The sequence below is a fragment of the Ursus americanus genome, chromosome 6 (assembly GCF_024610735.1).
Source record: "Ursus americanus isolate L20-20 chromosome 6, mUrsAme1.1.p, whole genome shotgun sequence".
Classification (NCBI taxonomy): Eukaryota; Metazoa; Chordata; class Mammalia; order Carnivora; family Ursidae; genus Ursus; species Ursus americanus.
Window position 1 is genome coordinate 9602832 of NC_142132.1, and position 23232 is coordinate 9626063.

At 55.4% G+C, this 23232-nt stretch overlaps 1 protein-coding gene across 21 annotated transcripts in view; it reads right to left on the reverse strand.

Moving 5' to 3' along the window:
• The window catches only part of TACC2 (transforming acidic coiled-coil containing protein 2), a 199871-nt gene that overhangs the window by 69267 nt on the left and 107372 nt on the right, over positions 1-23232 (reverse strand). For 15 of the 21 annotated variants that reach the window (XM_045803335.2, XM_045803330.2, XM_045803329.2 and 12 more), the window contains one exon: positions 17657-17791. The exons of 4 other annotated variants lie outside the window; for them this stretch is intronic. In XM_045803335.2, the coding sequence (XP_045659291.2) occupies positions 17657-17791 (135 nt within the window). Of the gene's footprint in view, positions 1-2916; positions 3000-17656; positions 17792-23232 lie in introns of those variants that run through there. 2 more of the 21 variants (XM_087862632.1, XM_087862631.1) reach the window with 1 other exon arrangement.

Genomic DNA, 23232 nt, shown 5'->3' on the forward strand with positions numbered 1-23232 from the left:
CCCTATTCTGTTTGGAAACAGGGGCCACTGTTGCTACCAGAACTTCTTTCCCAGACAGGAAAGAGGCAGCCCGAGAAGTGGCCAGAGTTCCTCAGGGACCAGGACGGAGAGACTTAGCTAGCTCAGACTTCTCAATTTTTCTTCTCTACAGCTCATTGGCATCTTTACAAATCTCTGGTTAAAATGGAGATTCGGATGCAGCCAGTCTCTGTGGGGCGGGAGTCTGAGGTTGAGCATTTGTAACAAGCCCCGAGGGGAAGCTGAAGCTGATGCTGATGTGACAATTTGGGGATCACCCTGGGAGGAGCAAGGGGAGGGTCAACGCTTGAGCCTCCATCCCCCTGCCCCACCTCCCAGCACCACAGGCCTTCCTGCTCCTCCAAGCTTCTACCGGGGAGCAGGAGACCCAGGGCTCTAGGTCTCACCTACCCCACCCCCACCCACTTACCCGACTGCACTCTAGACAGAGTGAAGCTACTACCCAGGGCTACAAAAGCTGCCCAAAGCCACCCAACCCTGAAATCAGAAGGAAAGAAATCCTGGAACTGAAAAAATTTCCTGCGGGCATTTCCAAATCGTCTCGCCTCCCCGTCTTTGGGTTTCACTCTTCTGCATGGGCCCAACTCAGGCCCACATTTCAGCAGAGAAAAAGGAGAAATGGTCACCCCAGATTCCAGGTATCATGGGTGGTGTATCAGCAGGCGTGCACCCCAAGTTCATCTGCATCCCCGCAACCCTGATCACAGCAGAAGCTTCTCTTTCCTCCACGGACCATGTGCTGCCCTGTCTTGCGTATTACTCTCACGCATGCGTCTTTAGGTGCGTGATATATACATCCTATCATGAAAGGCTTGTGCCTGTACAGAAAAGGGGTGCTCTCTTAACACATTTGTAAAACCTCCGGACTGGAAATGAGCAACTCTGTACTAGAAAAACAAGCCCTTGTTATCGAGATGGCAGAGATGGGATTTTAGAGAAGAATAGTTGTTAGGAAGGGCACTAGCCCTAAACATACCCTCTCACTCCATTTCCAAAACCAAAAAGGCTAGGGGGATGGAGAGTGGGATCGGTGAATGAGTAAATGGACTCTCTCAAAGACGGCTATTTAGAGACGTTGCCCAAGTAGCAGTTCCAGGGAGAGACGCCCCAGGCTGGAGCACAGGGACACACTCAACCATGCAATATTGATAAGCTGCTTCCAGCACAAAGTGGCCAATCAGCCTGGCGTTTCATTGCAACACCACTCTCCCCTCAGGGCAGAACCTTAGGGGCCTTATCCAAAAGGCAGCTTCTGCCTAAAACAGAATCTGAATCTCCCCCAAACTCAGCCCTCAGCCAACAGAATACTGGTCATTTGTTAACTGGAAAGGAAAGAAGGCGGGGACGTTGGGGGCTGGTGAGCTGAATTTCCAATGGCTGAGGAGCATATCTTCCCAAACATGTGGTCACATTGTCTCTCCCAAGTCCTGTTCGCTCTTTGACAGGCCTGAATCCTGATACCAGCTAGCTGGGGACCACCACTGAGCCACTGATTTCCAGCTTAGAGACTTTTAAAAAATAGGTTTAGATGGTTTTCTTCTGCCCAGGCGGGAGCCTTTCATGGTGGTACGGATTTCCACGCGTCTAACAATACTACACATGGACGAAAAAGAGGGTAGGCGTTGTCCAAGGCTCAGGGCATTAAAAAAAAAAAAAAGTCTCCAGCTTGATGTGCCTCCCGTGGTAAGACGACGCTTTCCCAAGCTACAAGGATGAAGACAAATGATCGGTGCACACCTGCTCCTAACTACGGTTCGCTGCTAAAGAGAAAACCATGAGGCTCAGCCTAGCATTACATCACCGCACCGAGACAGCTCCTCATGGAAGCCCAGGCGTAGGCACCAGTAAGGAAGCCCCACATGGCACCCGGTCCCTACTACAACACACAGACCAAACCTGCTCATCTTTTAATCTACACATCAATGGCTCTCACAAACCGACTTTACCTACTGCCCCACTCCCAAATCCCCCCAAAATACTCTTTGCTGAAACATGCTCTTCTCTTTGGGAAAGCAGAGTAGGTAAGGCTGGGATGGGGGGGCCCACTCTGGACACGAGCCTGAGCTGCTGAAAGGCGCCCCCAGTAGCCAGATCTGCTCAGTAAGCCCCATCCTCCAGACATGCCTGGGAAGGAAACGGAGAAAACCATACAGAAATGGCAATTCTAACTAACACTCATCCAGGATAAAGGCCACTTCTGGGCACATCAGGTCTGTGGTTTAGAGAAAAGATCGGATTTCTGAATCAATGCACAGTCAAACCCTGCTTTGACCAGTGGACCAATGACAAGACTTCGGCTGGCTTCACTAATAATAGCAAGCGGCCTTGTCCTCGACAGCGTCCACGGGATGAGTATGGATGCTTAGGCTAAGAGGACTGAATGTCTACCAGACATGATCCACACCATCTGCCCGGCCAGGCAACTAGCTGCCCTTAAACTGAGCTGTCTCCATGGGCTCCAAGCTGCCACACTCAAGGGTTCTTCCCAAGAGGCCCTTGTTGATGCCCGGCTGTTCCGTTGCAGGAAATACCACTGTGCTGGGGGTGCAGAGTTAAGATGCTCATGGCAGGAGCCCCGGAACCTGCACTGGGCTGATGAACAACTGAAATCGAATGCCAGAGGGTCATTTCTGCACCCCCCCCGAAGGGGGGGCAGTATCCTAGGGCTGCCAGATGCTCATTCCAGAGGGAGCACCAAATGCTAGAAGGAGCAGCCACCAGGCAAAGCTGCGCAAGGCTGCCGAGAACCCTGGGCCGGCCGCGGCTCCAGGCTGCACCGGCGTCAGGAGAGGCGACACTAACAAAGCCCAGGCAGCCTCTCCTCCTCCCGGGGAGGAGGGGGAAGAGGGTTCCGGGCTGGCCCCGCAGAGCACTTACATTGCCTCGGAAGCCTCCAGGTTCGGGTCGCTGGCTGGGACTGGCTGCAGGGACTGCGACCCTCCCATCCTCGCTGCGCCCTGGCGAGCAGACTAGCCGCGAGCGGGGCCAGCGTCCTGGCGCGATTCCTCCAGCCAGGAGCCGGGGCGGACCGGCCGGTGGCCGGGGCTGCTGCACTGCAGATGGGAGCAGCTGCTGGCATCCGTGGCGGTGGCGGCGGGGAGCTGCAGCGGAGGACCCGAGCCGGAGCCCGGGGAGCGAGCGCCGCGGAAGTGTGCGCGCGAGTGTGGCCGGCGCGCGCCTAAGAGTGTGCGCGAGTGTGGCCGGCGCGCGCGGCTCTGCCCGGGGCGCGCGAGTGTGAGCGTGAGCGCCGGTGTGGTCCTAGCGGAGCAGCTCCTAAACCCCCCGGCAGCCCGGCTTCTGTGTGTGACACGGTGATGTCATCACCGCCGAGCAGCCCTGATGCCTGCATCTTCACAAAGCTCCGTCGCAGGCTCCGGAAACGGGGCCGGGGGAGGGAGGGGGAAGACCCTCCCCCGGCACTCACGCCGCCTCCCCCAGCCTCCCCCAGCCTCGCCCCGACCGCCCGCATTGTGTGGCTTTGAAATGCAAATACACTGTGGGCTGGGGAGGCCGTGGCCCCCAGGAGGGAGGGGTGTGGTGGTCTGGGCCAGGCTGACCGCAGAGAGAGGTGGGGGTAATCTCACCCCGGCTGGCTCATCCCTCCAGGAGGAAGGGAATGGACTTTCCCGCACCGAGGTGGAGTGTGTGTGTGTGTGTGTGTGTGTGTGTGTGTGTGTGTGTGTGTGGAGGGGGAGAGGACAGGTAAACAGACTGCAGTGGGAAATGCAGGAGATGTGTGCAGTTTCCCACTGCCCGCTTCTCCCTCCTTGAGTGGGGGGGGGAGCGGTGGTTTTCAGGCCTGGAACCTGATGAGGCTTCTGCACCACGGGAATTCCAGGGCCTGGCTCCCTGCTCACAGCGAGCCCAGGCCCGGCCTCCAATCTGCTCACACAATGGGGGTGGTGGGCAAGGCCGAGAGAAAGAAGCACAGGGCCTGCTAAGGGGTCGGCAACCCCACCTTTGGCCACCAGGTGAATTCTCCATGGAGAAGCCCTGAGCAAGTGCTCATCCTAACCAGAGGCCAGGCAAGCTGAGCCCAGGCCAGGCCCCTAAACCACCAGGTGTCCAGGGAAAAGGCAGCTTGCTGTGACCTGCAGCCCAATGGCCCACCCCTGTGATTCTAAACACACCCCATCACAGTGCCCCCAGCACCCACCCCCACAGCCTGGCTAGGACAATGCCCACCTAGCCAGGCCCCCCACCTGGCTCCAGCTACCTCAGGAAAGATCAAGGCTGGGGCTCCTGCGCCTTCTCACCAAAAGCTACTAGAGCAGGGTTTCACGTCTCACAGGTTCAGAGGTTCGGGGCACACCTGGGAGCCTGACCATTTGCCTCTGCTCTACTCTCGGTGCAACTGTGTTCTGAGCTCCAAACGGACCGGCAACTGAAGTGAGCCCCTAAGCGTAAGTTGAAAACCCTTCTACACTTCACCCCGACCCCCACCCCGCACAGTGAGCTTAAAATGCATCTAAACTGGGGCCAAAAGAAAAATAAAATGAAAACAGAACTGCACAAAGCATTTAAAAATTTCCTCCAATGCCCTGAGCATTTTCTGAAACTGTGGCAAGGATGTTTGGACAGGACCTTTTGAGGTCGCGGCTCATAATGTCAGGATGGTTCTAGACTCCATGGTGGGCTGCCTTTCCTCTGTGCCTGTTTAAGATTAGTGTCAAACCAAAAGCCAGAAAATTGAAACTGTTTCCCAGGACACAACAACACGAAATTTCCAGGAAACCCTGAGAAGGTTTACTTTTGCATTTCCATGAAGATGGCTAATGACTATGTCAGTCTTGCAGGGAGGGTCACTGTCAGGGTGGCCTAGAGGCCTGCTCTGGGAAGCACCTCCTGGACAGCTGTCACTCACTGTCAGGACAGGGTGTCATCTGGGGGCACCAATCCTGCTGATCTGTCCACATGTCCTGTGTTCCTCCTCCAGTGCCCTGAGGCTTGGTTTCCCCTTAGGTAGCAGATCTCCTGGGGCAGTTGGGAGTCCCAGCAACCTTATCACGCGGAGCTGAAAATTCCATAAGCCCTAACCTAGAATTAGTTTTTTGAGGAAAGTGACCCCTTCCCTGGGTATGGAGAGTATGGCCTTGAGCCCAACTTGACACTACGACGGTGAACAGCCACAATCAGAACCCATCTGCCTTTTCATTTGAGACACACGAAAGCACAAAACCATCCAACTGTGCTTGCCCCCTGCGGGTAGGGGTTTGCTGCAAAAACAGGGGAGGGTTTTGAAATGAGACCGGAATTCAAATACTGACTTCTCCCTCATTTGTGGAGTGGCCTAGAGCCAACCGTGTAACCATCCAGAGCCTCTGCTTCCCCAGCTGGCAAAAGAGAGAAAGCATCTACTTTGCAGGGTATTGGGAAATTAAATCAAATAATACAAACGTATACATAGGGTCCCAGGAGCGGGACTCTAACGGGTGCTGAACAGTGCTAATTTTCTTTCCTTCTTCCTGAGAAGCATTTTCGCCTGAGTGCCATTTCGAGTCCCAATGACTCTAATGTCATGACGCACTGACACTTCACAGGCTGCCACCAACTCTGTGATGCCAAAAACACCCCCAGGAACCAGGGGAGAGACAAATGCAATGTGGGGACCCGTGATGCCACACAAAGCCACGCATGACGAGTCTGCGCAGCGGACTCACAGAAGAGCTTCTCACGCCCTTGCGATGACCTCCTGATGCTCAGTTTACACGTAAGTGAAACGAATCTGGTCATCTAGTCATTCAGCCGACAGAAAATGTAAAACGGAAAAACGGGGTGTGGAGAGGGAGCGCTATTCTGGAAGGACTAGGGCTCGCTGTGGGCTCCAGGTAGGCCGGGAAGACGGCTCTGGCGGAGAACCCGGCCATGCGGGGTCACCCTTGCAGCCTCCAGAACTGGGAGCAGAACTTGCGCCTCCCAGACCAGGCTGTTTTTGCCACAGCAGCCCAAGCCGACCAAGACAAGCTGCTGAAGATACGTGGATGGGACCCAAGAAGAACAGCTAAGAAAAAGCAAAAAGCCAGACCCAGGAAACTCGAACAACAGTCCGGGGCCATCGGACCCCACGTCGATGCTCTGTGGACCCAGCCCTGGGATATGGTCATCCACAGAACTGCTCATGACATAAATACCACCCCCTCCGCCCCACTCCTGCCTGTCCACTGCCTCCCCCTCCTCCCTGCCTCACCCCGTCCCACCCCAGATCATTCCACAAAGGTTAAATCTTGGGTGTGTACAGTGTATCCAGGTTCTATCTGGAAATTCTAAAATACAAGCAGTTAGCGCTCCAAGCACCGGCTCCCGCAGGTACTCGCACACCCACACTGAGCACCCAGCCTGGCCGTTACCTGGGGCTGAGGCTACGGACGCCATGCCCTTGGCTCCCCTCTGCTGAGTCTGGACCTTTCTTCCAGGAGGGACTGCCTTCACGTGGCCCGGCTGGTTCTGCCTTCCTTACCATCTCTTCACTCCCAGCGCATTCTCCAGACTTTACCCTGGCGGCCCCAAGCAGAGCCTTTCCCCTCCAGAGCAAACCAGTGATCCCTGGAGCTTCTAACCGTGGCTGCATTGAGATCCTGAACTCAGACAGCCCCTCTTGGGGCTCTGGACCATCGCACCCATATTCTGGGACCCTGATGGCAGGCTAAGTCCACTTAGACAACAGGACCAACCCTCCTAGTGATGGCTCCCAGACACCGTAGAAATCTGCATAAATAAAGGGGTGCACCCATCATTTCTAAAACAACTAGTGATTCAACACATATCAGTGCACTTGTCGTGTACCTGCCTATACAGGTTGCATAAGATGAGCCTCTCCTCAAGTTACTGACACATACCAGAAAGATCAGCAAACCTGCCAAACCTCTGTAATTGAGAGATAAATTATGTGATAGAGACCCTTAAATCCCAGTAAGGTCCAACGGACCGAGCCACAGTCCAGAAGGGCGAGCCATTTGAAGCACCTCTGATACCCCGAGAAAAACAACTTGCGCGGCTCTATCTTTGCCTGCGGCCTCGGAGAGTCTCCAGTTGCCATAGCAGCCACGCTCTCCAAACAGGACCGATGGACCCCTGCACTGCTAATTAGCCCAAGCACACACACTAAAGAAAAGTAGGTCAGATCACAGAAAAAATCCATCTGGAGAGCACGAAGAATGTAAACACAGATGGAGAACGGCCCAGGTCCAGTTTCTTCAAGTCGCTGGCCTTCCCCACCATCCACTACCCCGTGGTGGGGGCTGCGGGGACGCCGCACAAAAGCACGAGGGCCTTCTCTTCAGGGAGCCCAGCTTTAGCCAGGCTCCCGCTCTGGTAGGACCACCACGGCCTGCTGGCAACTTGCTCCTCCATGTGAGGCCCCCGAAGGTCCCCCCATGTCGCACGACTCTGTGCTCACTGCCCTCCCCCGGAGGTTCCAGCTGGTGGAAGCTCTTCCACCTGAGGCCTCCCGTGTGGCCCAAGTTCCGCATCCACATGTGAACGTGACCTGAGACCAGCAGGACCGGCCAGTGAACAGGACCAGGGGTGGGCAGGAACGGCACACTGCTGGCACTTTCCCCACCAGATTTTACAGATCTGGGATCCTCTTCCCTGGGCTTTGGAGACAGAGCTTTTATGTCATACAACCTTGCTCCAAAAGCTGACCACGGCCTTCGGGAAGAAGTCCCAATTCCGTATTCTGGCCTTGATACTGTGACTCGCTCCACCCTGTCCTTGAGCGGGGCCAGGGTCCTCCCTGTGACCTCACTGCTGAAGAGGCGCCCCTCCCTACCCTCCCCAGCTCTCTCAATGCCTCCTGGGTATCAGCCCCAGCTCCGGGCCAGCGCCTGGGAGGGTCAGTCCCGGCTGGCCCTCAGACTTCTCTCCACCACTGGCAGGTCAGAGCCTTGGGACTTCCTCATCCCACTCATCCCACTTTATCCATGTGTCTGCACCTGCACTCCGCTCCCCAGCCCTGCAGCATGCCCTGCACACAGCCCGGGCTCCATAAATACATGCGGGTCACACGTAGAGGGCGTGGGAAGAGGTCCTGGCAAAGGTCTTCAATTGTCTGATGAACAGAGAAAGGGGAGATTGATGGGTTCTTTCATTTCTGGGGCCACAAGTTATCTATTGATCTTCTAGACTCCAACATTCAACCTCAAATGCTCGCCCTGAGGAGCCTGAGTGGTATTCTTGGGCTGAAGCACAAGGTCAGGTAAAATCCCATCTCTTCCAGAAAGTTCTTCCCCTTTCTTCTTGGAAAGAAACTACTATATGTTTTCCTTGCCACCTTCACCATATCTACACATGAGACCTTCCAGAGTTCCTTCCAAGCAAAGGCAGCTCCAAAGACTACCCTTCATGGGGTAAATCCTTTCAATTCTGTCATGATCGAAAATGAAGGTTGAGGGTTTTACTGTCACACCCAGAGAGGCATCCCAAAATGCGCTAGAAAAGAAATTGGTAAAGAGAGATGAGACTGGCTTTTATTCCAAAATTACAGATACAGGTTACAATGTTAATCTTTGAAGCCCACAAGTGCAGAAAACCCCAGGTCTACACAAAACTTGAGTGCCACAAAGTCTCATCATGGAAGAGGAGTCAGTGACACAAAATTCTTCCGTCTTTACCAAATTCATTCCGCTCGTTTGAGACAGAGATAGTGGGAGAACTCCTGAGATCACTTTTTAGAAAATCTATCCAAATTTAGAAAAGATTTAAGCTTGCAATTCAGCTAGAAAGGAAAGAAATTCAGCTAGAAAAGGTGTGTAAAAGCCAGAGGGGGTAAGGTTATTCCAGAAGTACTTATCAAAGTCCTTGTTGGAATAAGCTGCAACTCTGGTCCTAAGCTTCCCAACAGCCAAAGCAAAAAGGGAAACAATCACGATCAGTTACATAATTCATAAAACCCAGCAGGTTTGGGGGGACAAAAAAGGCCACTCCACGGATGAGCAGGTGTCTTGTGACTGACGTTCTCGACATACTCTGTCCCGTGGGTCCTCTGCCAAGAGACGGTGACTATGGTGGACAACAACCCTTCCACACTCAACGCCACGGGGCTGCTCAGTGAGCGGAGCAGCAGCTACCCGGCTCCCTCCGGCAACGAGGAACACCAGAAAGCGAACAACTTCCCAGAGGATATATTTCGAGCTGCCCCATCCCTCCGAGAGCGTCTCCAAGCATCCATGGTGCCACAGCATCAAAGTTATAGAAGAGGAAGCAAAGGTCAGCCTGAGGGGGGTGTCCGGCAACGAAGAAGCCACTTAGAGACTCGGTCCTCCCCTCAAATAGGGAAGGAAGCCCTTCTTGGCTTCCAAAGTCGCCGCCAGTTGTCTCTCGACGACTGTCAGGGCAAATACACAATGCCTCCGACTGCAAAGGGAGCTAAAACCTGGCAGAACACGCAGGACACCGTGAAGTCAGGGAATGGGACTCTCCAGAAATCGTGACAGATGGCCATCTGTGAGCCACTGAAGAGGAGAAGCTCGGGAGGAGTTAGAAGAAGGCAGCTTCGAGGAGGGAACGTCAAGATCAAGGAGCTGAGAGGAGCCCTGCAGAAAACTGGTGAGGTCCCTGTGGATTTATGGTGAAGGGACTCAGATGGGAGGTGAGGGATACACAACCCTGACAATCGGGCAGGAAAATTGAGCCAGACTTCTTTGTTCGTTCTTTTTTTTTTTTTTTTAAAGATTTTATTTATTTATTCGACAGAGATAGAGACAGCCAGCGAGAGAGGGAACACAAGCAGGGGGAGTGGGAGAGGAAGAAGCAGGCTCATAGCGGAGGAGCCTGATGTGGGGCTCGATCCCATAACGCCGGGATCACGCCCTGAGCCGAAGGCAGACGCTTAACCACTGTGCCACCCAGGCACCCCTCTTTGTTCGTTCTAAATATTAGCATATGGGGGCGCCTGGGTGGCTCAGTCGTTAAGCGTCTGCCTTCGGCTCAGGGCGTGATCCCGGCGTTCTGGGATCGAGCCCCACATGGGGCTCCTCTGCTGGGAGCCTGCTTCTTCCTCTCCCACTCCCCCTGCTGTGTTCCCTCTCTCGCTGGCTGTCTCTCTCTCTATTAAATAAATAAAATCTTTAAAAATAAATAAATAAATAATTAGCATATGGTTATCCTGAGAGCCTACATGTTGTTAAATATAAAACTCACCATTTTCAAAACTCTTCATTTCTTTTTTCAAGGTAAAGTCGCGCAGTTAAACCCTTTCCGTGCTATTACCATAAAACTTTGACTTATTAAGCGGATTCATTTTTGAGTGGTCTATCTCAGGTAATAATTGTCTTTTTCCAGACCTGTTCCTCCAACGACTTTCATAAGCTAGGTTTAAGGTCATAGGCAAAAACTGGGTGGCCCAAGGTGGACATTGGCTAAATAAAACTCTGACCTCCAACATTCAAGCTCGAAACTTAAAGTCAAGCTTCCCTCAAACTGGGGAAGAGAGAAACAAGTAACGCGCCCGCACCAGACGCCGGTCTTTCAGACCAAGAACATAACCAGTGTCGTCCCCCTTTCTTCTTGGAGAAATACTTCCAAGAACAGAAAATTCCATAAGCACTGTTCAGTGCGTGTTAAGAGAGCTGAAATACTGTACTTAGAGTGAATGCTGATGTGTTAATCCACCGAGTTCCTCTAGAGCTTAAGCTGACTGGTTCCAGAGGCTACTTGGTACCAGGAAAAAGAGATCTTTTACGAAAACATCCAGGTGTAGACAGAGATGGGATCTCCCCGCTGCCAGAATCAGGAGCAGGGCTGGTTTCCGAAGCCAGATGGGAGAAACAGGTAGAGAACTTCAGGTCCCACCGCAAACAGGGGAGAGGGTTCCTCCCCGTGGCTCCAAAGACGCCGTTCAGAGTGACAGTGCTTCCAGTGAAGAAAATGCGAACGAGCACATTCAGAAGCTCTGGGTGTCGTGCTCCTTGCCTCACTGTAAACGGACAGCGGGTCCTCACGAAGTCCCTACCCGGGCAGCAGCCCCCTCACGAGGCAGATGGCCAGCTGATCTGGGGGGCTTCACTTTCCATGCCTGAACAGCAGGGACACAGAGCCTGACGTGGGGCTGCCCTAATTGGGGGCGGCACACTGAAAGCCAGAAGCTGAGGACCAGAGCTGTTGACTCAAGGCTCCAGGATAGAACAGAAATCCAGAACGGCTGGGCCAGAAATAGCATCCATGAGCACCTACTGATGGCATTAGCATAACGTCTGTGGAGAGAGTGAACGAGCGTGCGTGTGTGTGTGTGTGTGCGTGTGGGTGTGCGTGTGGGTACACCCATGCGTGTGTGCACAGATGCGCATACGTGCACAGATGTGCGTGTGTTCGTGTGTGCATTACCAAGCCCTAAAAATATTTCCCTTTTCATAAGCATCCCAGGGGGCTGTCTAGTCATCGCTGGAAGCAATTAGCCTGTAACTGTGTCTGAAGATAAGGGATTACTCTTCCTAAATACTCAGATTTTTAGGAATTGATTTGTCCACGTGGAGACAATCTTGCCGTGACAACAGACTGACCCAATTCCCGCCTCATCCCGCTGACTTGAAGGAAACGTGGGAGAGGCACCGCCAGCTTTCCTAGCAGCTTTCAGAGGCTGATCACTGATTCCATTTTGACGCAGAGTAAGTGCATGGCACATTTACATGGTTTTGCATCTCGTTAAGTTATGAATCCAGAAAAAGAAGGGCTCCTGCTTTGTGATGGCCCAGCCTGGGAATGTGCCTGCGATCCCCAACATGGCGGGGGGGGGCTCCTTTGTTTCTGGGAGGTCAAGATCTCTCTCCAGAAGGGCCCGCTCTGACCCCTTCATCCTAGGGTAGCAGCCCCCCAGCAACCAGTATCCCCTTAAGGAACAAGTCTGGGCAAGGTGGGCTCCTGGGGGGCTCAGACTGCACCCCCCATCTGCCCCATGGAATGCCCAATGCTTAGCCCAGAGCCGGGCACATGGGAGGCTCTTGACCGCTATGTGGACAAAGGGCTGGATGGACATCCCTCGGGTGTGGGGGGGCGGACAGACCTGTAATTAGGGACACACAGGAGAGAGGCCAAAACTAAAATTCTTTCCAACTGAGGCCAGAGCTTAAGGAGAATCCCTGAAGCAATCCGAGGTCTTCCCCCGCCGTCACATGCAAGGCCCAGAGCCATGCCCTCCAGCTTCCCTGACAAGTCTTGCTTTCTGTCTGTGGGATTTGGGGGCGGGGGGAGGGGATGGCTGGGTGCCCAGGAATGAGGTTTGAATTAAACTCTCTTCCTCATTCACCTAATTCAGAAAGATTAATGGATAATAAGGGAAATCGTGCATTTACCTCAATCCTTAAACTGACCCAAAGAAGTTACCAAGCCCCTCTGGCCCTCAGCGTTCTCATTTGTGCAATAAAAATAAATAGGACCTTCCCACCAACATGGATATTGCGAGGTTTAAACGAAGTAACAGTGGAGCAGCGCTCCGTACAGCCGTGCCTGGCATCCAGCAAGCGCTCAGTACACGTTAGCTGTGATGCTGCTGTGGCCATTTCGTGGAGAAGCAAGAAGTCACTCTGTCCTGGGGAGAACTCAGTGTCCCTGCCCCGCTGACTCTCACAGCAGCCCTGGGACACCAAGTCCGGAGCTCCTCATTCCCCGGGCCGACTTCCTGGAGGAGGAGTCTGCTGAGACCCTCAACCCAAATGGTTCCCACCACAGCTTTGCTCTAGGAGCTTGCGACCTCAGGCAAGGTCCTGACCTCACTGGGCCTCGGTTTGCCTGCCTTTAAAATGGGGCCAATAAAAATGGGGAGGGAGGGGAGCCCCATTATCTAAACTTGAGAAAGGCCGCACGACCATATGGTTTGCAAAGGCACTAGGCAATGATGCTCAATGAGATGGATTTTTAAAGTCAGGAGCAGGGGTACTTATTGGGGGCACAAAGTGGGCAAGTCATCCTCGAAGAGCCGTCCTTTGCCTTTTAGCCAGGAGATAAAGGGCTGGGACTGCATGCTGGGTGGAACCCCATGGGGGATTACACCCCTCCCCTCCTGAGCCCCAGCTTTAGGCAGCACGGCACGGGGAGGAAAGGCTGCTGCCAAGCCCAGGGTCCTGGGGGACTTGTCCTGGGAGCCCCCCCACCCCAGAATCACAGCACAGCCCAGGAATCCCCGCCCTTGCAGAGTCCCCTCATAAGAGTGTGGCCCCCCTCTGTGGGGGTCACTACTGTACCCCCAGCACCAGCCTCAGAGGCCGGCACAGAGCAGAAGCTCAACAGACATTCATGAGTGAAGGAAGGAAGGGAGGAATGCAAGCCATGAAGACAGAGTCAGATCCTCCCCATCCCCACATCCACCACCCACATTTGGGCCACCATCACCTCCCACCTGGACCACGGTGACAAACTCCAGTGGCCCGGTGACCGCCGGCCTCTCCTCACCACCCATCCTCCCCTTGGCCACCGGAGATTTTCCGCACAACTCAACTGAGTCCTGATTCTCCCCTGCTTTAAAGGGGAGACGATCCTCCTTGCACATTGTGGGGCCCAGTGAACTCCGGGGACCCTGGCCGCAGGCCCCTCCAAATCGGACTGCCACCTGCCCCGCTTATCACTTTCTGCCGCTAACCTCACCGCTCTGCCCCCGACCACCCGCGTTCCCCCCGCCCCAATGGGTCCAGGCCTGTCCTGACCTGCTGCCGAAATCTGCTGGGCCTCTCCACCTCCCACCAAGCCGTGGCTCCTGTGCCTCCCCCTCCAAAGGACCTCTGCCTTCTTCACCCCCGGAGCCTCCCCGACTGCTCCAGGCAGAGTAGGCTCTCTTCTGGCTCTTCTGTTCTCAACTCTGTGGGAGACTTTCCACGCTGTATTATTGCTGTGTCTGTCTCCGGCTCCTTTCCCCCAGCGCTCGCAGCACCGCTGGATGTCAGTGGAGAGCCGACATTGATGAAATGCCTCCTGTCTGCCAAGCGCTGGGCTACATTCTTCACGTACCTCTTCTACTCCTCACAGTTACCTCCCGGACGTGGGGACTACTAGCCTCATTCTAAAGATTTTGGTAAACTAAAGCTCAGAGAGGTCAAGTAACTTGTCTAAGGTCACACAGCTCCTAAGTGGGCCAGAAGCAAGTCTCTCCAGTTTGACGTTCCTCCCCCTGCACCACCTCACACATGGGATTTGGCACAGAATCAACCCAGGACGTGTGTGCTGAGCGGGCGGATGGACAAATGGGCAGACGTATAGATGGAAACAGAGCAGAAGACCACACTACATGATCCACTTAGGCTCAGAGCACCTGTCACCTTCCTGCAGCTGTCACATCAGGCCTGTGACTTCATCTTCATCATGAGCCTGAGTATAAGAGAAGCTAATTTGCGGAAAAGGCAGCAGAACTTGCCAAAAAGGCAGGGAGGGGCCCTGAGGCAGGCATGTTCTGGTGAGAAGCCCTTCTCCCACCCTCCCTCCCTGGGGCCCTGTCTTGGTCTGTGGGTCTATTTTTCCACTTCCCCTTGGGCGATCCACGACCAGGCCTGCTGCTGGCAATCCCTCTCTTCCTACCTCCAGCCGGGTCTGGGGGCTCCAAGGCATACACTGGGCCTGGAAGCAAATCAGCCACTTAAAGTGCAAAAATCTGAGTTATAACATGGCAGCCAACATAATATGGGGCCAAGGGCATTACCAGGATTGGAGGGGGAGCTCCCAGACCTCCTGCTGCCCTGAAACCTTCCACCCTCCGGAAGCTAAGCTGGGCACCCCCAGCCACACCCTCCCTGGCTCTCACAGCTCCCCTGTGCCATCAGCTCCCCATGTCAGGTCGGACTCCCTTCCAGGCTGCTCGAGGGGTGCTGGGACTCCAGTCCAGCTGGGGTCACCAAGCTGAAGATCTGCAGTTTCTCCCAGTGTGCTCCAGAGAAGCCCCACCCGGCTGCCCGCTCTCCTTCCCAGAAGAAGGGAAAGGAAGGTCATGGCTAGGGGCCTTGGTCCCGCCTCTCCACACCTGCTCTGCCCAGACCGAGGTGGCCACCCTCTACTGACTGCACTGGTGAAGTACCAGCCAGCGACGTGGAGCCTCCGGACGCACCCGCCCAGCTGCCCAAACACCGGCTCCCATTCACGAGACCAACCAGCAGCCAGAAGCCCCAGGTCACGTGGCCTATGCCTGTCCCGCCAGGTGGGTGACACTCTACAGCACATCTGGGCCCAGGCTGCCCTGTAAGAAGTGGTCTTTCAGGCACGGGAATGCATGTAATGACATGTGGCTCATATGACTAAGGAACAAGCCGGATTAGACTCGAGTCTGCTCAGCACAGTACCTTGCTGGCAGACAGCATCGGCATCTTGAAAACAGAGGAGGGTCCTGACCCCACCTACAAAATTAACCAGGGAGCTGCGAGCTGGCAGACGCAGCAGCTCTGAGTGCAAGAACGTGCAGCATTTTTCAAGGGGGTCACGTCTCTAACCTGGGGGGAAGAGGGTACCAGCCAGGGTGGGGCCGGGGAGACGTGCACTGCCTCTTCTGCCAGGAAAATCTCTCCAGTCCGGGACAAGTGTGGAGAGAGAGATGGGAGCAATTTAGAGCTGCCCAATGCGGTCAGGGTCTGGGGGATATCTCACCAGAAGCCCTGGTGAGCAAAGGCCACCTGCCTGCCCCCACCCCGGGCTACGGTTCGGGGGTGTTGCGCCCTGGGCCTCCTCCAGCGTGGAACCACTTCCTTCTGGCAAGAAGCTCCTTCTCCCATCTCATTTCCTCCAGGTCTATCCAGGAAGCCCTTGGCCAGGCCTCCAAGTTACCCATCCCTTCAAGACAGTGGTCCCCAGCAGGCCGACTGGCAGGTCAGCTCTGGACAGGGACATTGTTTGCTCAGGTTCACACCCACCTGGCCCATGTGCCAACACACCAGGCTCTTTGCCACAAGCCTCCAGAGGGTCCAAAAACACATGGTCATCTGTGGCAGCCTTGGCAGGAGTGAGGGCTTTCGACCCGCATCACTAGAGAATTCTTTATCATGACTCCCTGCCTGGCTTCAGCCTCCTTGAGCTCAATGCATCGCTGCCTGATGTTTTCCAGACCACCTTCATAGGCCAGGGTGTCTGCTGGGCATGGAGGCTGTGGAAGGGCAGGGCTGGAGGCGAAGAGAAGGCCAGAAGCCTGGCCACCGCAACGGACAGTGTCCCTCCCAGGACAAGCTCTTTGCTTTAGGCAGGGTTGGACATGAAGCTCTCTCTCCTCCCCATGGCCTCTCTCAAAGTCACATCTGTTCTCCCAAAGGCTTATATCCTAATGATTACCAGCGGGGATGGGGGAAGGGGAGGGGTGTGAAAACTCCCGGAGAAAAGCCATTTGCACTGGAAATGTGGGGTTGTGTCATCGTTTCCACAGCAGCCATTAGAGGCAGAAGGAGGCAGCAGGAAGTCACCCAGCATGCCTGCAAGAACAGAACATCTGTCGGTTCCGTAATAAGATGTGCCCCAGGTCTCGCTGCCCTGCCACTCCCTTCCAAGCCCAAACAGGGGAAGGCAAAACCGCAGAGGTGGGGGGGCCGGGCCACGCCTGTGTGTGGTGAAAACACACAGAAGGCGCTCCCGGCTCCGGCAAGAGAAGCCCAGCCGGAAATGGGAACGGATGCAGGATGCACCTCCAGCCCGTGAGACCAGTAAGGACCTCAGACTCTGGCCCAGGCTCGAGCAACAACAACTTCCATTTCAGCAGAATGAAATTTCCACTGGTGCGTTTTTGAAATTAATTTGAAAACCTCCAGGGACCCACCAGAGGGGAAGAGACAAGTTTTCTCTGGCTCGGTGGACCTAGGCCACAGCCCCGCAGCTAAAGCAGCCGGAGAGCGAGCGAACCTGGCGGCAGCCTGCAGGTGCAACAGAGGGCGGGGTCAGGCCGCAGACCCACAGCCACACCCAGTCCTGTCCTGGCCCACTGGGTGGGACCTGGAGCCTCAGGACGGCGGGGGCGGAGGGGGGGCTGGTCAGTCCTGAAATCAGTCCTGCCCTGCCACGCAGCTCGAGAGAGAGCCTTTAAAAATGAGAATCTGATTGTATCTCTATCGGGCCTCGGGCCTTCTGGACCCTCTCAAAGTAAAGCCCTAGGAGCCAGTAGTCCAATGGCCAAAGCTAAGACGAGGTGGGCAAAAAATTAAAAAGTAAAAAAAATAAAGTAGTATTATCTTATGACCCAAAGTATAAAATAGATAACCACGAGTCCATCTTAATAGAAATAAATGAAGGAACAAGTGGGGACCATGGTCCCCCAAGGAAGAGGGATTCTGCCAGCAGGCAGCCTTCAGACAGCAGCGGCGGCTTCAGACCTTGCCTGGGTCTCCAGCCTGCCGGCCGCCCCTGCACACATTAGACCTGCCGTCTCCGTAGTCACGTGGGCCAAGTCCTTAACATAAATTTCTCGGTCTATATGTATATATACATCCTACTGGTTCTGTGTCTCCGGAGATCCCTGATAATCCGTTTGCTCACTCAGGGTATCCCACTGCTATGTGGACACTTGCCCGCAAGGGTAAACGTCAAACCAGCCACAAATGACCACTCGGGGCATCACTGATCCAAACTGTCAACACCTTGCTGGTGTCGTCCCCAGCGCAGCTCACGTCTGTGCCCCCCAGGCCCCTCCTCTCCAGGGGCAGCAACCATGGAGGAAAGCTTTACACAATACCTGCTTAAGTCCTTGGGCAGACCCTGGTGGGAGAGAACAGAAGCTTCTACTCCATCACCAGCTGGGGCAGGAAGCAAAGACACATGTTCAGAGGCTCGGGGAACGAGAGCGGCACGGGTGGCAGCTGGGAAGGTGCTGGGGACACAAAGGGAGAATTATTCCCAGGGGAACTCGGCTCATTAATGGCACATTCATCAGGCCCCCTCACCCCACCCAATCCACCCAGACACGTGGAATGGGCTATTTAGAGACCCAGCATGCTGCTTCCCGCCATCCCCGCCCTGTTCCCTGGGGCCTTTGCTTTGACACAGAGAAGGCACCCTCCAATGCAGCCCCCCCCCCGCCCCCCACCCCCAGCCAGGCATGAATGCCTCCTGTGTTAGGCTCCAGCAGAACTTGGCCTCTCTTTGATGGAGGCAGAGTGGTTGCTCAGGACACTCTGTAAATTGTCTTCTTTGATTTTGGGGAGCAGACTTTTGTATGACCATTTCTAATACTTTTTTATAAGCAATGAACTCTGAATTGAAAACCATAGCACAGCTTTGCAAACTCCCCAGGATACACCCCCCAAATCCGAGGCTGGGAAAAGCCACAGCCACAAGGCTGACGGTAACCAAGGAGGCTGCATCAGGGACAGGGGGGGACCCCTTAGGTGGGGAGGCAGGGGTTGCACAGAGATCTACGGGAGAGCGATGTCCCACATTCAGTGGGTGAGTGCCCCCTGCTGGACATCCAGGGAAATGGCTGGCTTGCTGGGAGGCCCCGTGGGAAGGGGGACTTGGGTAGGAAGGACAGCCAACCGCAGACACGCTCTCAAGCAAAGAGCTCAAAACAGGTTTGATTTTCTCCTTTGGCAAAAAGCAAGGCTATCAATGCCGTCCACAGGCGGAAGCCTGGGAACAGTCTTCAGGGTGGGTTGGCCCTCCCAGCCTCTCTCCAGCTGTCCACACTGCAGCCCACAGGGGAGCTGGCAGGGCCGAAGGCGGCCCATATGGTATTACGTGACTCAGCACCAAGAGCTGAAACCAGGCCTGAGGTCGAAGCCAGGGTCGCAGGTTTCCCAGCCTCTGCAGAGGACTCATTTCTTCCCTCTGGGAGGAAGCACCTGCCGGGAGCCCCCAGGCTGCGGAAACGCAGGACACTTGGGTGTCAGTGTCAATAATGTTCTGCTAATGTCCACCTCCTCCAACACCACCTATGTGGTCGGCTTCCCGGCCCGCAGGGCAGCTGCCATGGGCACCCCACACTCAACACACTGGAAGAAGTCACACTCTTGCCCCAAATCCCTGTCGCTGCTTAGAAGGGACTGCAGGGCCCAGCCTCGCCTCACCCCCAGTTCCGCCGCCCTGGCCCTCACCTGCTCCGCTCCCGCCACGCGGGCCTCCCCCAGTGCCCACACCGCGAGCTGCCCGCCCTGCCTCCTGGGCTCGCAGCCCCCCAGCCTCGCCAGGCCGGCAACTCCTCAGCCTCCACACCAAGCCTCAGCATGGGCATCATGAATCAACAGCCACAGAAACAGCAGCAGCTCAGCCACCGGGGAGCTCAGTGCCACGTGCACTGTCCTGGGCGCCTCGGGGTGGGTGCCCGGTCCCGCATGCCCAGCGCCAAGCACGTTATATATATGACCTCAAAGAAGCGTCACGACAACAGTTAGAGGCAAATGTCACCATCCCCGCATTACAGAGAAGGACACTGAGGCTCAGAGAGCTGAGGTCACTGAGGCAAGGTCATGGAGCCAGCATCCCGACATCCAGCCAGCACCCCCCGCCCCGCAGTGAGCCCTCAATAAACAGACAGAGGGAGAACTGGGGTGTCCCAGCTGGTTGTGACCAAGCCGGGGGTCAGGAGCAGAGGCAGAGCTGGAACTCACGTTGCCTTTTTCCCTGAACCCCGCAGAAATGAGGAGAAAAACAGAGACCGGAGAGTAAAGGCCAAGCCCGGAGCAAGGCCGACCCACAGGTGAACAAAAACGACAGGGAGCGCATGGCCAGAACCCGGCAAAAGCACCAAGGGCGTTTCCAGGAGGGACACCTCGCCTGTTCAAGCTGATTTCTAACAACCGGACGGTGGCTGAAAGAGTATATCTTATAAAGAAATGACTCAAAAAGAATGCGAACTATTGGGGGCTTTTAAGTTCCTTAGCCTTTTTCACACTTTGGAAGCTTACTTTCTTTCCTGTTCCTAAGCCGTGAACAGGCCGCTGACCAACTCAAACTACACGTCTAAAATTGAGTTTCCCAAAGAAATCCTGCTGCCCGTGCTCCCTCGGTGCCTGCCTCAAGATTTTATTCGACGTCATGCAAGCTGAAGAAAGGCGATATTCGGTGTGGCTCTGCTACTCTCGGGGGTACTCACCAAAGTGCAAGGAGAGATTTCTGTCTTTGAAAACCCTGGCAGAGGGGAGGGGAGACACAGCCTGGAATCTGTGGCCTCAGAGCAAAGCCAAACCCACAGGGCGATGCCCAGCGACAGTCACACTCCACTGATGAGGATGCCCACAGGTGACAGATTTGCCTCCCCCTCCCAGAACACAGTGTGTATGGGGGGTGTCTGCTCCCTCCACCCTCCCTTCTGCTGGCCCCACCGCAGGGCCACACCCGTCCTGCCCTGGGCTCTCAGGACTCAAGGTACCAAACAAGTGACTCAACTGCTCTGTTAGGAATGAAGCCCCCACTCCCTCCCGGCCTCCAGCCTGCGGCTAGCCCATCCCCAGGGGCCAAGGAGGTCAGGCCCCCGACAGGGAAGGGCCCGGTGACTCAGACCAGCATCAGAAGCTGGGACTGTCCTCGCCTCTCCATGGCCCCTTCCTGCTGAGTCACCTCCTTCTCCTTCCGGAACCTCTCTGTCCCACCTCTCTCTGCTGGTGAGGGCCACCACCTCTGTGAGGAGGGCACCCGCATATCCTGCCCTACCCGCCTCTCCTGTCCCCTCACATCAACCCTCACGGTCACCAGGATAACCCCACTCAAGTTCTGATAAGGTCCTTGCCATGCCTGAAACTTTCCGCAGCCTTAGGAATCCAGGCGAGAAAACTCCCTGGCCTCCCACACCGGCTCCTGTGACCCCGTCTCTGTCCTTGTCGCCTCCCAGGCTTGTCCTCTCCCTCTCCCTGCTCTAACCCCACCAAGCCAGTCCCTTGATGCTCCTGGCAGCTTCTTGCTTCTGTGCCTGGGCTCACGCAGACACTGCCCCCGCATGCCTACCTCTCCCAGGCCACCCCATCGTCATCCGGAGGCCTCACCCAAACAAGGGGGTCCACCCCAGGTGGGGGTAACCATGCCACCTGCATGGCCAGGTTGGGCTGGGCCCCAAGGGTGTCCTTCTCCCCTACTAAAGTCTCGGCCACTGCAGCTTCTCTGGCCCCCGGCACAGAGCCCGGCCCATGGAAAGTGTTCAACACAAGGCAGCTCCTTCCCTGCCGCCCCTGACCTCCCCCACGTGTAGGCCACCGACAGCAGGACAACGGGGCCATCTGCTTGGAACGGGAGTCTGAGGCAGGACCAGCAACCTAGTTCGAAAGCAAAGTAGAACGTAAACGAGTGCAAGGTAAAAGTGCAGGGCCCCACGTTCCAGAAGGATCAAGAATTTCAGGACAGTGACAGCAGAGCACTGAAATAAGCACACAGCCCTTCTGAGCACCAGGCCCTGGGTGACTGTCTGGGTGGCAAGCCCATGAAGCCAGCCCTGCTTCTAGACCCCAAGAAGGAGCTTACCAGGGGTCCCTGTGCCCGCCCCCCCCACAAGCTGCCGGAGGGCAGCGCTGCTAGAGCAGAAATGAGAAGCAGGTGGGGACAGTTCAGCCCCTCTGTGCCAGCGCCTGTCTCCACCCAAGCCTCCCTGACCCACCAGGGCTCATCCTGAGACATCATTCTAAGGGGGTCAGGCCCTCGGCCGTGCCCAGTACCCCCGCCAGCCCTCAGCCAGACTTCCGGACAGACCCCGAACCGGCAGAGAGAAGCCAGGGCCCAGAGATGAGGGCCTCTCAAGCGCATTCTCCTGTCACTTCTGCCACATACTTCTGTTCCCTTGCCTGGATCTCTTCTCCTGTGAAATGGGCTGGGGGTAGGGTGTGTGAAGGCCTTTCTAGTAAAACTTTCAGACCCCCGTTTCTGGGTTAAGGACTTAATCAATGATGTTTTCCAAGTCTTAGTGGAATAACAAAGAAGCCGAATTCAAATTCACAGCATGTTGATATTTTTGGACGATGACAGAAATGCTGACTTAATTTAAGCCTTTTGTGTTAAAGAGAAGCATTAGCACCCAGAGGGCACATAAGCCACCATACTTCGAGCCCGCAGAGATAACTTACTGATCAGGGCATTCTCTCCTGCCAGGTCTAGCTGGATGGGACCTTAGAATCCTTCGGGACACACATCCCTAGGGAGCCATTACTAATGGTCAGAGTTTGCCGAGGGCTCCCTTCGAATGCAGTTTCCACCCACACGGAACCTGAGAACCACAGACAATGTCAATGCCGGCCTTGCGTTCAGCCTGACTGCCCTGCGAGTCCTGCCCTGGTGAGATGCTGTCACTCACTGTTGCCTGCTGATTCCCTGTTCAGGGCTTTGGAGTCCTTCCTGGCAGATCCCCCACGGACCCGATAGTGAATTGCATTTCAGAGATCGGCCAGGGTTGCCAAATTAAGCCCCTGTCCAAGGACAGACAACAGAGTGACCTGGCTGTCACGGGGGTGATAACACCCCTAAGATCCAGGCTGAACACACCACGTCCTGTCGGGCCAGATGGCGACAGCATCTTATCTCCCATTTCATATCACCATCTGGAAGGTATTAGCACAACCGTCCTTCCTCACAAGCTCTTGATTTTTCCTTCTCGAATCCCCAAGCACACGATCACGTCATCGGGCGAGAGCTAAGGCCAAGGACTCAGCTCAGATGGAAAGTCAGATGCAAGCTAGAGGGAAGAAAACACTTGGACGCCGTTGCTCCGGAGAGCTAAGCTCGGTGGGTTGGGGCACTGGCCCGCAGAGGGACGTGCTTTGATAAGGCGAGTCTGGGCGCTCCTCTGACGGTCGCTGCAGAGCAGCAAAGCCCAAATCCAGGGTGCCCAGACAGGCGTGCGAATTGGCTGGAAACTCCAAAGCAGGCCTGTCGAGCTATTTCCAGTCTCGCTCGAGATAAACCAGCATGTGAAACCCAGCCCATGCGAGAGTGCCGACGGCCCCTAACCATCACTGACCTTTACCCGTCCAGTGGGGGCTGGCCGTGCACAGTTAACCCTGAACGGGCGTCTCAGTTCCTTCCAGTACATTCTTACCCTCTCTCCCTCCACAGAGCAAACCTACGCTCCCAGAAGGGAAATTACCTTTAAGCTTGACTCAAGCAAAACAGTCTACTTAAGACGGGAAAGGGCAGAAGCATCATCCCAGAGCTACGCGAGGGCCTCTGATCTGGGTCAGGAATTGCCACCCCATTCACCGGCGGCTCCGTGGGTCCTCCTTCCCGGGGCAGGATTCCTTCCACGCCCTCCCAGGCCCTGGTGACAGAGACTGCAGGGGAACGGGGCACAGAGGACACAAGGAAACTCATCTCAGATATCCAAGATTCAGGGATTTC